Source organism: Ambystoma mexicanum, chromosome 9 (genome assembly GCF_040938575.1).
Source record: "Ambystoma mexicanum isolate Mex_15411 chromosome 9, UKY_AmexF1_1, whole genome shotgun sequence".
NCBI classification, from domain to species: domain Eukaryota; kingdom Metazoa; phylum Chordata; class Amphibia; order Caudata; family Ambystomatidae; genus Ambystoma; species Ambystoma mexicanum.
The window spans coordinates 456,833,362-456,845,943 of record NC_090931.1 but is presented as its reverse complement, the minus strand read 5'-3'; the positions used below and the strand labels follow the sequence as shown (position 1 = coordinate 456,845,943).

General features: G+C 46.8%; 1 protein-coding gene across 1 annotated transcript in view; it reads left to right on the top strand.

The window, feature by feature from the left end:
- CUX1 (cut like homeobox 1) overlaps window positions 1-12,582 on the top strand; it is a 2,307,153-nt gene that overhangs the window by 2,145,519 nt on the left and 149,052 nt on the right. Inside the window, exon 19 of the mRNA XM_069614989.1 lies at window positions 1,575-1,658. Coding sequence (XP_069471090.1) covers window positions 1,575-1,658 — 84 coding nt within the window. The remainder of the gene's footprint in view (window positions 1-1,574; window positions 1,659-12,582) is intronic.

The following is a 12,582-nucleotide window of genomic DNA, read 5'->3' as shown; positions in this document are numbered from 1 at the left end:
TGAGGACATCCTCTCCTCACTCTCCTCTAATCCCATCCCTCTACCCTCCCCTGCTCGCAGGCCTCTACTCGCACCCCCACCCTTTTTTAAAACATTTTTTTTTTTAATTTGTCTTTGGTTCATTGCAAAAAGTAGAACCTTTACAAAAAGAAAATATATTTACATTATATTTCAATTTAAAACTTTCAACCAAATTTCGCAAATTTCATAATAAATCCGTTCCATAAAACAAGAAATTCCAGACAGAAAAGCATTTTCAGTACCAAAAGGTAAAAACTCTCTCCAACTCTCCTCTTTCTTGCCCATAGCACTGGATGAGATCTCTAGACAAGTTCTCTCTATGAAAGTCTCCTCCAAACAGGTGCCCCGCTGCTCCTCCAGAACCATCAAGAACAACATTGCCTCCCTTTCACCAGCCTTGGCCGATTTCTGTAACCACTCCTTTGCCACTGGCTCTTTCCCATAACCCCATAAGCACTCCCTTGTGCATCCTCTCCTCAAAGAGCCCTCTGCCGACCCCTCCTACTAACTACCACCCTATCTCCTTTACCTGAGTCCCCCTTCAGTAAAAATATTGTTGTTGAGCCCAGTGTTGGCAGATTAATGCGTGTCCGACTTGGTCGAATCAGATTTGGGCGCAGCTTTTTTATCGAAATTGGCCACAAATATATGTTGGTGGGGGATTGTGAATATAAATATAGGAGGTCATGGGGGGGTCTGTGGAGGGGCTGCCCTGCATATATTTGCAGCCAATTTGAGATGGAGAAAAAAAAACTTGACAAATTGGATTAGACCAATAAGATTTGATGAATCGACCCAAACTGTTGAGCACCACTTTAAGCAAAAATAGTGTTGCCGGGCACCCCAGGAGGCCATATCTGCTTATATAGGTACCACCCACTTCTCCCACTTATTACTTATCGAGCCTCCTGCCAGCCCCAATAAAAGATGGATCACAAAATTCCTGTTAATCTTTTTGATATGACTGTTCTATCCTTCTTCGAAGTCTGTCACTGGTGATAAAGAAGTTCAGGTGGTGCACACAGCGTTGTGTATACACACAGTGGACGTCTCTTCTGGTACAAAAGGGGTCTCTAACACTGTAACAAAGTTGGTGCAGATCTATGTAGCGCCACCTAATGTTTTTAAAAAAAAATGTCTAGACCACTCTGACTGGAAGACAATTCAAAGATAAAGAATCTTTGGGATAAATACCATATTCACTCACCAGTGAGATCATTACAGAAGTTAAGTAACTTGTTCAGTGGATATGATGAATTAATATTTTGATAACTGCATTATATGTCAAAATCAGTACATCTTTATTCCATAACTTGTTTAAAGTAGAAAAGAAGTATTCACACACAATTGTATAGAAAAATATGTCTTCTGACAACAATTGTTATTAAAAGAAATTATTTGTAACCAATTCAGATATCCGATACCAATACACATTTGATTTCGGTGCTATCCTCTTAAGAAAGAGAGAGAAGTGCAATGATGAGTGATCCTAGTCCTTTTAGGTTTACCTTTGCTGATTTTGTTGTTATTGGCTTTTCCCTATTCATTTTTAGGGAGGTAGCAGTGATGACACAGAACTCCGGTATTCTTCCCAGTATGAAGAACGTCTCGACCCATTCACATCTTTCAGCAGAAAGGTGAGTCAATTCTTTAGACATCATTAGGTAAGTCAATATGCTTGTACCTGAGCTTTGACTCACAAACCTTGCATGCGTTGGCCCATTCAGTTGATTTGCATTTGTTGACCTCACAGTGGTTAATAGTGGGCAATCGCGATTTTCAGATTAGAGCCAGAAGCACCTATGCAGAAAGATATTTGTTCAAGCATTACTGCTAGACAGAAGCGCTCAAGAGCCTGAGCAAGATGGCCTCACGGTAAGTGAGCTCCTGCTGCGAACAGCAATGTCCTTTTTATATTACACTGTTTAACGTGGCACAAGATACTAGAAACCACGCGCCGACCATGCCAGCGATCCAGAGCATTGATACTGGACTCGGAACTGTGAGGGAATGAAGAGACGCCCAGCCACCGACGGAGCAGCCGTTGAGGGCGAGGCCTGCATCGCACCAGCTGACTGACTACTTCACGGGACCGCAACATGGCAGGCAGCCGGAGCCATGGCTGGCCCGAGCGGACAAGCTTTCTCTGCAGCCTATTAATAGTGCGGCGCACCCCGCGCTTGGCAGCAGCAGACAACTCAACGATCCCCACAACGGCAGCTTACTGCCAGCTGTGCCACCATCATTGCCTGTGCTTGCCGCCGGGCCTGGGGGAGGGGGGGAAGGGGCACCAGACTCACTCAGCAGACTTGAGTAGTGTGGGAAGGAGAGACCCATCTACCCGTGATCGGTGACTTTGCAGAATGGCCTGATCTTGCCCTATGGCATCCCGAGCCACTTTAAATGCTTAGCCTGAGGCCCGCGGCGACCGCACAGCTCTTATCCGACTTCCCTGTAGCTAGAGGGTGAGTTGGAAATCGTGCTGGACAGGGGGACTGCTGGACGCTTTCGAATGCAGTAATGAATCCTGGATGGCATCAGGTGGGATGTGCTCACATTACATGAGCTGGATGGCCCTGCTCATGGTCCTATCCCGCGCTGGTCCTCTGTCCTTCCACTGCGGGTCCCGACCTTGATTGTACCATCACTGCTGCACCCATTGATTGAGGGGACGTCTGATAAGAGCTCATATCCAAGCCCGCGTCTCTGCGGCATCTAACAACTCAGCTGAACTCTTTAAAATCTGCAACGAACTGGCCAATCCTGCTACAGTCTCTACCTCTCTTGTCCCTTCCCAGGCCCTCTGCACAGCACTGGCTTCTCACTTCATCTCTAAAACTCAGGACATCCTGTCCTCACTCTGCTCCTATCCCCTCCCTCCCCCTACTCCCTGCTCTTCCTCTGGCCCTTCTGCAGCCACCGCTCGTCCCTCCTTCTCTGCCTTTCCCCTGTTCTCCGCTGTTGAGGTTCCTAGACAAGTCTGATCTATGAAAGTCTTGTCGAAACAGGTTCACCCCTGTTCCTCCAAAACTATCGAGGACCACATCGACTCCCTGGCTCCTGGCCTGGCTGATTTCTGCAATCACTCATTCGCCACTGCAGTCTTCCCATCCCCCCTGAAACACTCCCTTGTGCACCCTCTTCTTAAACGCTCTGCCGTCCCCTCTTGCCCGGCTAACTATCCCCAATCTCCATCACTCCCTTCCTGGGCAAGCTCCTGGAGAAACTGGCCATCTCCCAGCTTAATCTCCACACTGAATCTGTTGGTTGTCTTCATGACCATCAGTCTGGCTTCAGAGCTGCCAGAAGCACGGAAACTGCTCTCCTGAACATCCGTGAAGACCTGCTCTTCAACCTTGACTAGAACACCCCTTGTGTCCTAATCTTGCTTGATCTCTCTTCTGCCTTTGACACTGTCAACCATGGCTTCCTGCACAACTGTCTCTGAGATAACTTGGGTATCACTAGTAAGGCTGTGGCGTCACTGACCTCTTTCCTCTCCGACCGACCCTCCAAGGTCCAACTTGTGTCCTTCCTCTCCGCTATCTTTTTCTCCACCTGTGGTGTCCCCCATGGGTCTAACCTCTCTCCCTGGCTGTTCAACCAATACCTGGCACTCCTTGCCCACCGCATCGCCGCTCTTTGCCCCAACTTTCAGTGCTATGCGGATGACACCCAGATCATTTTCAGGCTGCCCTCGGCCTCCTCCTCTCCTTTGCTCATCTCTGACTGTCTGTCTGCTATCCAGGACTGGTGTGCCGCCAATGACCCCTGCCTTAATGCCAGTAATACTGAGATTCTCCTCATCGGCACACCCGCTCCCTCCTTCCCTGTAGCTCTCTGGCCAGCGTTGCTTGGCCCTCTTCCTGCTCCCACTTGCAAGGCTAAAAACCTTGGTGTCATCTTTGACTCCACACTCTCCTTCTCTCCTCACATCTCTGACGGCTCTAAGAAGTCACACTACCATCTGCACCGCCTCAGAGGTATTCTTCCTTTCCTCTCCTTCCCCCAGAAGCTCCCTGTCTCCAGAGCTCTGGTTCTCTCTAGGCTGGACTATTGTAACAGCCTCTTTCTAAATCTGCCTGCTTCTACTCTCCGCCCTCTCCAACCTATCCAGAACAGGACTGCGAGACTTGTCCTTGGCCTCAAGCCCAAGGATTGTATCACCCAAGGACTGAAATCTCTGCACTGACTCCATTGGCTGTGAGGATTAAGTTCAAAACCCTCTGCATCATTCACAAGGCCTTCTGGGGCCTTGGGCCTCAATACCTTCAACTCTCTCTTCCTAAATATCTTCCTTCTCGCGCTCTTTTCTCATCCGCCTCCAACTACCTCAGGGTCAGTCGTTTCTCCAAGCAACGAGTTGGTGGTAGATCTCTTTCTTCTGCTGGTGCCTCCCTCTGGAACAGCCTCCCTGCCTCCCTTAAACTTGAGGAGAACCATCTCTGGTTCCAGAAGCACCTCAAAACCTTTCTCTTTGCTTCTGCCTTTTCTCCTCCTCTCCTCTGCTGACCTCCTGGCTGTAACCGGAACTGCACTGGCTACCTGGACACACTCTGATCTCAGGGCCAGGTCCTTCCCCCGACAGCGTCACACACCTGCACTGCCCACCTGCCAACCCCCGTATTTGGGGACTGTTTCTGTATCCCTACAGTCCCCCTACCAGCCCTTGACACATGATGCCCGCACTTACCCATGCACTTGCCACTTTATCTACTTGTTATCATCTTTCCCATGTACTGCACTGTCCCTACCCCTTCTCACGCACTTGCACAATCTGAATGACACCTGGCCTAGTAGGATAGTTGTGCCCCCTCCATTTGTTCCCCTCCCTTGCCTCGTTGTGCCTTGAAACACTTGTGTATAGGCGTGTTATAAATGCCATATCATCATATATCATATCACTCCAACTTCTGGCCACCACTGAACGCTATAACTAGTAACTGACAGACCTATGGTGGGATACCCTGAGAAGGGGCGGTTGCCGTCTGGACTAGAAAGGTTATTTGGGCAAACAAGATTGTACACCCTCCAACACTCCTCGGAGCATGACACTGCAGGACTGCCGATGTGTCGGATGCTCCCATAACATCAGGGACATCCAAATTCACCTGCACACTGGTCGAGGGTGAAAGACAAGGTGGACCGCAAGGTCACCGGATGAGTGTGTGGTGGCCCCTAGCTGACACAGCCAACGACCGTCCCCCGGGGTGATCTTGCCTGACCCGAATCTCCAGTGCAGGGCGGGGATGGCACAATCTTCACTAGATCCCACCTTCATCAAGTGTACCAAAACTGGGACCCCACTGCGCCGGTTGTCTCGTCAACGGCCCAAAATGGAGATACAGAATCTGCTTGAGGCCATTCTTGCGAAGCTGTAGTTTATTGGTCAAAGAAGCCAAGAAACCAATAATAAGGTCCAGGTAATCAAGAGGGATCTACACGATATTCACACCCATCTTAACGTGGAAGCGGACCACACAACAATGAAAAACTGATACGTTCACTTGAAGACTTACCACCATGGATCTTGATGGCCTCGTCAAATAGGTGCAACGCGTAGGAGCCAAAACGGAGGATCAAGAAAATAGGTCCTGCTACAACAATCACCGGCTGGTGGGTCTATCCGAATAAATAGAGGGGCCTGATCTTGAGTCCTACGTGTATCTCTTCTTCCAAGAACAGCTCCATATCCAAGACCCAAAGACCTACGTAATGAAAAGAGTTCACCGAGCCCCTGTTCCCAAGCCTGCAGTGGGCGAATCCCCATGAGTCATCACTATCCGCCTACTAAACCTTCAACACAAGCATTACTGCTAGACTGTTATTGAATGTTGTACGCTGATACAGGCAGTCTCATCCCCTAATCAGGAGACCATTTTCCAGACCAAATCTTGAAAGGTGTGACTCTTAACCACAGCAGTCTATTTTGTCGTTGTTGTGCCGCAATTTGTAAATCCAACTCAGGACATAAGGACTTGACATAAGGACATTTTATTTATCTCAGTAATTGTTTGGCAACACCCAATATACCAAGATTAAGATTAATCATCTTGAAAAAGAATGATTCGCTTATTTTGTGCCATTATTCATGAAAACACCTGCTATATCAAGACTAAATAAATAAAAATATTCATCTTTTCTAAGCCCAAGCCTTGGGAAAGGCCAACAGAAAGTCGAAACACGTGTTGCCACTTGGGCGTTTGCTTAATTTATACATATTCTTTAAAAAGAATGTGTTTGTTCAGCCACATTCATGTCTGCAATATACATTGAAACATTATAATCAACCACAAGAGTGGTTTACTCACATGCCACTACAGGCTATCTTGAAGGGCCAGGACTCCTAACTCACATCAGTATGTAATTATAACCTAGAACTAACAAGCTACTGCGAGTTTGGGACATGCGCTAGGTTAGAGGTGTAAAGCTTTTTTCATAATTATTTTATAGGCCTAGGGGTTACCTATATACACCTACCCAAGCAGCATTCCAACTATAATTGTTCCTGTAGAGCGCAGACGAACAGAGCTTCCCCCAATCCAATTCTGTCTGTACTGTTAACATAGTTTATGTTCCAGCTACTCGCTAACCCAATCAATACCATCTCTACCACAATAACCCTCATGGTCCAGCTGCGCTGCTGCACAACAAAGGTTAGAGCTCTTATGTACCATCTGAAGAGCTGCACAACTGGCAATTTAACGCTCACGTTTCTCATATGGCGCATACCAGCAGAAGGCAGACCACCGTCTGACCCAAACGTTGATAGATTGCTTATACCTCAGGCCTGTGGTTACTTCCAAGTAACAACAGGGATGGCCATATTAAGGTGTCTTTCTTTTGGGATTTTTTTCACATGCCACATCCATACCTGAGCTGCTTTGGAGGAGCCCATTTCTGATGAGGAACGCAGAAGGATGAGTTAAGGCCTAAGAGCGACCCTCACCAACCCCTTACCCACACTTCATAAATCACCTCCTCTAAAGCACTCTACAGATCTCTCAGTGTTGGGCAGGATCGCATCAAGATGCGTTAGCATTCCCTCCTGCCTACATCCCCACCATCATAAACTGCTTGCATCTGATTTGAACCTGTACAGCCTGTCTAGAGTGTAGTACCATCTGTGTAGTATTTTAATCTGGGTTTCTTTGTGCTGCATGCAAATGGACCCTTTCCATGCATCGCTGTAAATATGTTACCAGCCTTTTTCAGAAATGACCCTCCCCAGCCGGGTCTCCATGTTTTGTTTATAAAGCCATTCTTCCTTTCCCTGCGAATTCATGATGCACTTGGTGTCCCCATCAATCCCTTCATACTGTCTGCTTTCTTCAGTGCTCTTTGCAGAGCCTACAATTGTCGTGTTGCCCCCTTCCTTTACGACTGGGTCATGCATTCACTGGCTAACCTGTTGGTACCTACATCTGACCCCTTCCTCCAAGCCAAAGACCTCTTTGCACTGCTCAAAGGACTTTGTCGCCATCCCGCACCATGTCTCTATATTCCTGCATCCTTTTTTCCCCCAGTTTCAAGTCCTTTGTCCCTGAAGGCCGGCGTGAATTTGCTGTTGCCGTGTAAGGGAGTGAACTGAGATGGAAATGTTATGAGATTCCCACTTTTATATTCCAGGTCCCATGCTACCATAGTATCCCTTGAGATTAGGTTTAAGTATAGCCCTTTAGCCCTCTGTTATTTATGTAAACAAGGATGCTTCTATAAATGCTGGCCGACTATGGCCTGCTCAAGAAATAAGCAATGTTTGTTGTATTCTGACTGTGACAATTCTATCATAGTTGGCACTTGAGAAGCCAGATAGTAGTTCCGCATATTTTGTCACGAGAGACCCCAATGCCCTTATCTGCTATTATCCTTCTCCTACTTATTTGCGCTCAAGGTCCCCCCATTTGAACTCCATGATGGATTATTGTATTCACTTTAAACTGGTCGTGGGCTTAGATATTGGGACGTTTGAAACAGATAGAGCAACCCTGGAAGCAAATTCATCTTGATCACTGCTTGCCTCTCCAGTCATGTAAGAAACTGCATGCTCCATCTACCTAGGTCATTAGTTCTCTCTTTGAACAGGCTGGGTAGTTAGTGCCTTCCAAATCACTTCCTCTCATTGTTACGGTTATGCCCAGGTACTTCACCTTGCCTTTGGCCCATTCAAATGGTGCTCTTTGTCATATGCTTTCCAGTGTAGATTCTGTCACAGTGATGTTGAAGATCTCTGACTTATGAACATTTACTTTGAACGCTGATACCTGCCCGAACTGCTGGATTTCCTCCATAACTGCTGAAACTGACTCTATCAGATGTGTGAGACACAGCACCACATCATCAGCAAAAATACTTATTTTGTACAGAAGAGAGGGGGAGGGCCCATTTTGAACCCTCTGATTTTTTTGAATGGTGAGACCCCGCTCTGCAAAGTGCTCCATCACCAATGCAAATAAAAATGGCAACAGAGGACAGCACTGCCTCGTCCCTCTTCCCAGCAGGATTTATTAATTTGTGTTTAATTCGATATTTGTATGGCGCCTAGACACAAGTGTTTCCAGGCACCACAAGACAAGATGTGGGGGTGGGGAGCAGGGACATGGGAATAACAAAGCAGAGCAACAAAAACGGTTATATTGGCCTTGTGACAATCCTACCATGCAAGTGCATGAACAAGGAGGTAAGGGCATGGGGTAGAGGGAGAACGCAGGAGTGGGGTTCCCCCAAGGGTGGGTTGCGTTCAGCCACCTGACCATTAACATTACTTCTGGTCCTGGGGGTTACGTAGTTGGCCATAATCATGTTGCAGACCCACTTTACTCAGAGTTTTCTGGAGGAAGGACCAGTCCCACCCTATCGAATCCTTTTTCGGCATCTCGTTTCAGGAGCACCACCTGCTCTGTCCACAAGTTGAGTGACCTTCCTAATATTATTTCCTGTCAACCTGTTTCCTTTAAGGCCTATTTGGTCTGATTCTATGAGTTTGCATAAATATTCCCATTTTTTGTCTATCTTCTCGTCTTGGTTGAGTGAGATGGGCCTCTACGATGCACATATGCCTTGGTCTTTCCCTAGTTTTTGGAATAAATACAATGTGCGCCTCTGTGATCGAATTCGGCAGAGCATTTCTTTCTTCCCTCAGTGAGTTAAATAAATCCAGCATAGGCTCTAAGATAAAGGGTGCCATAACCTTGTAAAAAGCTGCTGAGAGCCCGTCCGGGCAAAACTTCCTGTCTCTATCGGTCGGTTCAGCCACTCTCTATTCCTTTCAGGTATGGAAGATGGAAGGCAGCTTAACTGACGCCAGATATCTTTCCTGGTTCTGTTCCCTTGCTCCCTCTGCTTTGTATAAAATATCATTGAATTTCCAGAAGGCTTTTAATTTGTGCTTTCTTTCCCATTATCGTCTACAATCTTTTGAATAAAGGATTGGTTTTCCCGAGTTCAGCCTATTCAGTTGGAGTCTATCCGCTTCCCCCTCTCTTTCTTAAAACCTCTATTTTGATCTTAATTGTAGTCTCTCTGCCTTAGCCACTCTAAAAGTATTTAGCTCACCCCTCTTTGCCATCAGTTTCCTGTGCTTAAGCCTGGATTACTGCATTCTGTACTGCCTTTCCATCTCCCCTACCTGAGCTATAAGCGCCTCTTCCTGCTGCTTCATAATTTCGTTGAGGGTCTCTGATGACGAGATTATACTCCCTCTTGCTACCGCTTTCATGACTCCCAATGGTTACCCAGTAAAGTTTGTCACCACTTTATGTCTAAAATATTCCCTAAGTGCCTCCTTTAAATTGTTCTTCACTATTGTGTCTTTCAGTACATTTTCTTTCAGCTTCCATCTAAACTGCGTTTTTTTGTCCCCCCTTCCATCTGTGAAACTAACGCGAAGTGTTCCAACATAGTGCTGAGTTGTATGTCTAGTGCCTGAATGGCTTTGAGAGATGTCGCCATCATAAAGATGGTTATAGGTCAAATGTTTGAATGAAAAGGATCGAATGACAAAAGGGTTGAATCAAAAGGACCGAAAACAAAAGGGTCTCTCACCCCGGGTGCAGATGTCTCCAAGCATCCACCAATCCCATGTATTCTAGTCCTTTTCTGACTCTCCTTGAGAATTTGCTAGCCTGAGACCACTTGGATTGTGGTGATCTGTTTCAGTCACCCTCCATGACAGAATTCAATTCCCGTGCAATGAAGCATCCCCCTCGCACCCAAATCTGTCCATGGCTTGCAGGAAGTCTAGGCTGAGATTTTCCTGTCCCTTGTTGGGTGCGTTCACTGAAGCTATTGTGGAAGTCCTGCCATCCATTACTCCCTCCACCTTGACATACCTCCCTTCTTTATCCCTGGTCGTTCCAATGACTCTAAAGTTGAACCTCATATGTATTAAAATAGCCACCCTGGCCCTTTTTGAGTTGGCTCTCAATAGGATTTGTATGGGATATTGCTTGCTTTTTAATCGGAATTGATCTTTGTGCGTGTGCATCGCAGCTCCCTCAGCAGTGAAGCTCTCCTTTTCGGGGTATTGTGTTCCTGCATGTTCCGGACCATAATTTGAACAAGTTACACATTTGAGCCATATTGGGTCGTTTCTAGATTCTAATTGCCATAAGATATTGCTTTCCCCCATCGTTCTTCTGGTGCTGCTGGTGTGGACTAACAGAAAACCCCATAAAATTTAAACTTCAATGTTTCTCCTGCAAGCTTTGAATGGTAGCCATTTGTGCTCTAACCCTTTCTTCCACACAACGTTAACCCCCACCTTCTTACCAGAACCAGTTATCTGCATTCCCCTCCCCACATTTGATCCTCTGCTTGTTATATCGGTTTTCATGGCCTTACTATCGTTTGCTCCTTATCTGTACCCTTTGACCGTCAGCAGACTGTCGCCTGTAATTCTCAAAGTTGCCTCCCTTTCGACCTTCTTTCCTGGGTGCAGCTCTTTGGGCCCACGGGCCTCTTTGCTGTCTCTTCTGTGACGACCTCCGACCCCAACTCCAAACCCAAAAGAGATGCTCACTTTTTCGCATTATAGAGCGTGACCACTTTGTCCTCCCACTTGAACTGCAGCCCAAATGGCTGTGTCCATCCATACCTGATGTCTCTCTTGGCCAGACCCTCTGTTATGGGCTTCGATTTCCTCCTTTTGAAAGGGTGAGCTGTGCAATGCCCTGAAAAATCTGGACAGTGCCTACTTTGAAGTCTATGGGGCCCTCTCCACCTCCTTGAGTATGGCTTCTTTGGTTGTATAGTAATGCGGCTTAGCTAGAATATCTCTTGGCATCTCTGGCATAGCTCTTTTAGTGCCTACCCTGTGCACTCTGTCAATTCTAGCCGGAATGTCTGAGGAGTCTCTAAGGAGTTGGTTAAAGAGCTCTGTGACACATCCTCTGATATTGTTCTCCCCTTCTTCTTTTAGGTACTTGATTCTAGGATTGGCTCTTCGGGATCTCTTTTCCAAATCGTTGCATCTAGACTGCACGGTGTCATAATTCTCCGCCATGGTCTGGATCTCCTGGGCGATATGAGACGTGCTGTTTTCAATCGAGGAGATCTCTTCTCCATTGCTGGTTACTCTGATTCCCAAGTCCCAGATCTCCTTCTTGGTTTTCTGAACTGGTTTTGAGTGATCTTGCTTCATACCAGAGTTCTCTGACTTTAGGAGGGCTGAGATATCTTCTTTAATAGACTGGATCAAAGAGACCATCATGCCCCTCATCAGAGGGTCTGTGTCCATCTCTTCCCCCTGATTACGTCCTGTTTGATTCTTCACCTTTGTCTGAATGGCTGTTGCTCTGGAGGAAGGCCTTGAGCGTCTCTGGTTTCTTGTTTTTAATTGGAATTAGCCATGATGCAGCTTTAGCTATTACTTGCTTGCTCTCTATTGTATCACCTTATTGCTTGGAGTACCCACTCATGTCCTTCACTTGTGGCTCCCCCTTACCCCTGCATGCTGGTTTCCTTCTTATCGTGGGTCCAAGAACGACCCTGCCCCTGCACTCCTCCACCGAAGGCCTCTCTCTGCTTATTCCTCTCACCTATGGTGCATCCTTGTCTATTACTTTGTATTCAGTGGTCGAAGTGGGCGGGAGCGGTGCTCCTCTTCTTTTTTTAATTAAGTTTCTATTTAAAATAAAAGTGTAGGAAGAAGTTTAAACATGCACTTTCAGTGCACTGCACTGAATGTTCCCTTAAACAGCAGGTGCATGTATTTGGGGTTTGTGTTGTGGATGCGAGGGGGCTTGGTGATGGGGTTTGTGCAGAGTGGGGGCAGGCTAGTAAAGAACATAGTTCCAAAACTTCTTTTTGTTCACTTCAACCACTGTTCATACTGCTCTTCCGTGATGAGCGTGTTACACCCTGCTTACATCCGGAATGAAGACATTATGAGGGGGCCCTGGGACCTCCATTATACCATCCAGTGCCACCTTCTCTCTCCTTCCCCTCTGTTCTGCGGCATCCTTGTCTCTGTGTCTCCCTTCTGTTCCTTAGATCCCTAGGGACCCCTGCAGTTCACCTCTGTTCCTAATGCCTAATGTTGCTTGCTTACATGGACAGTGT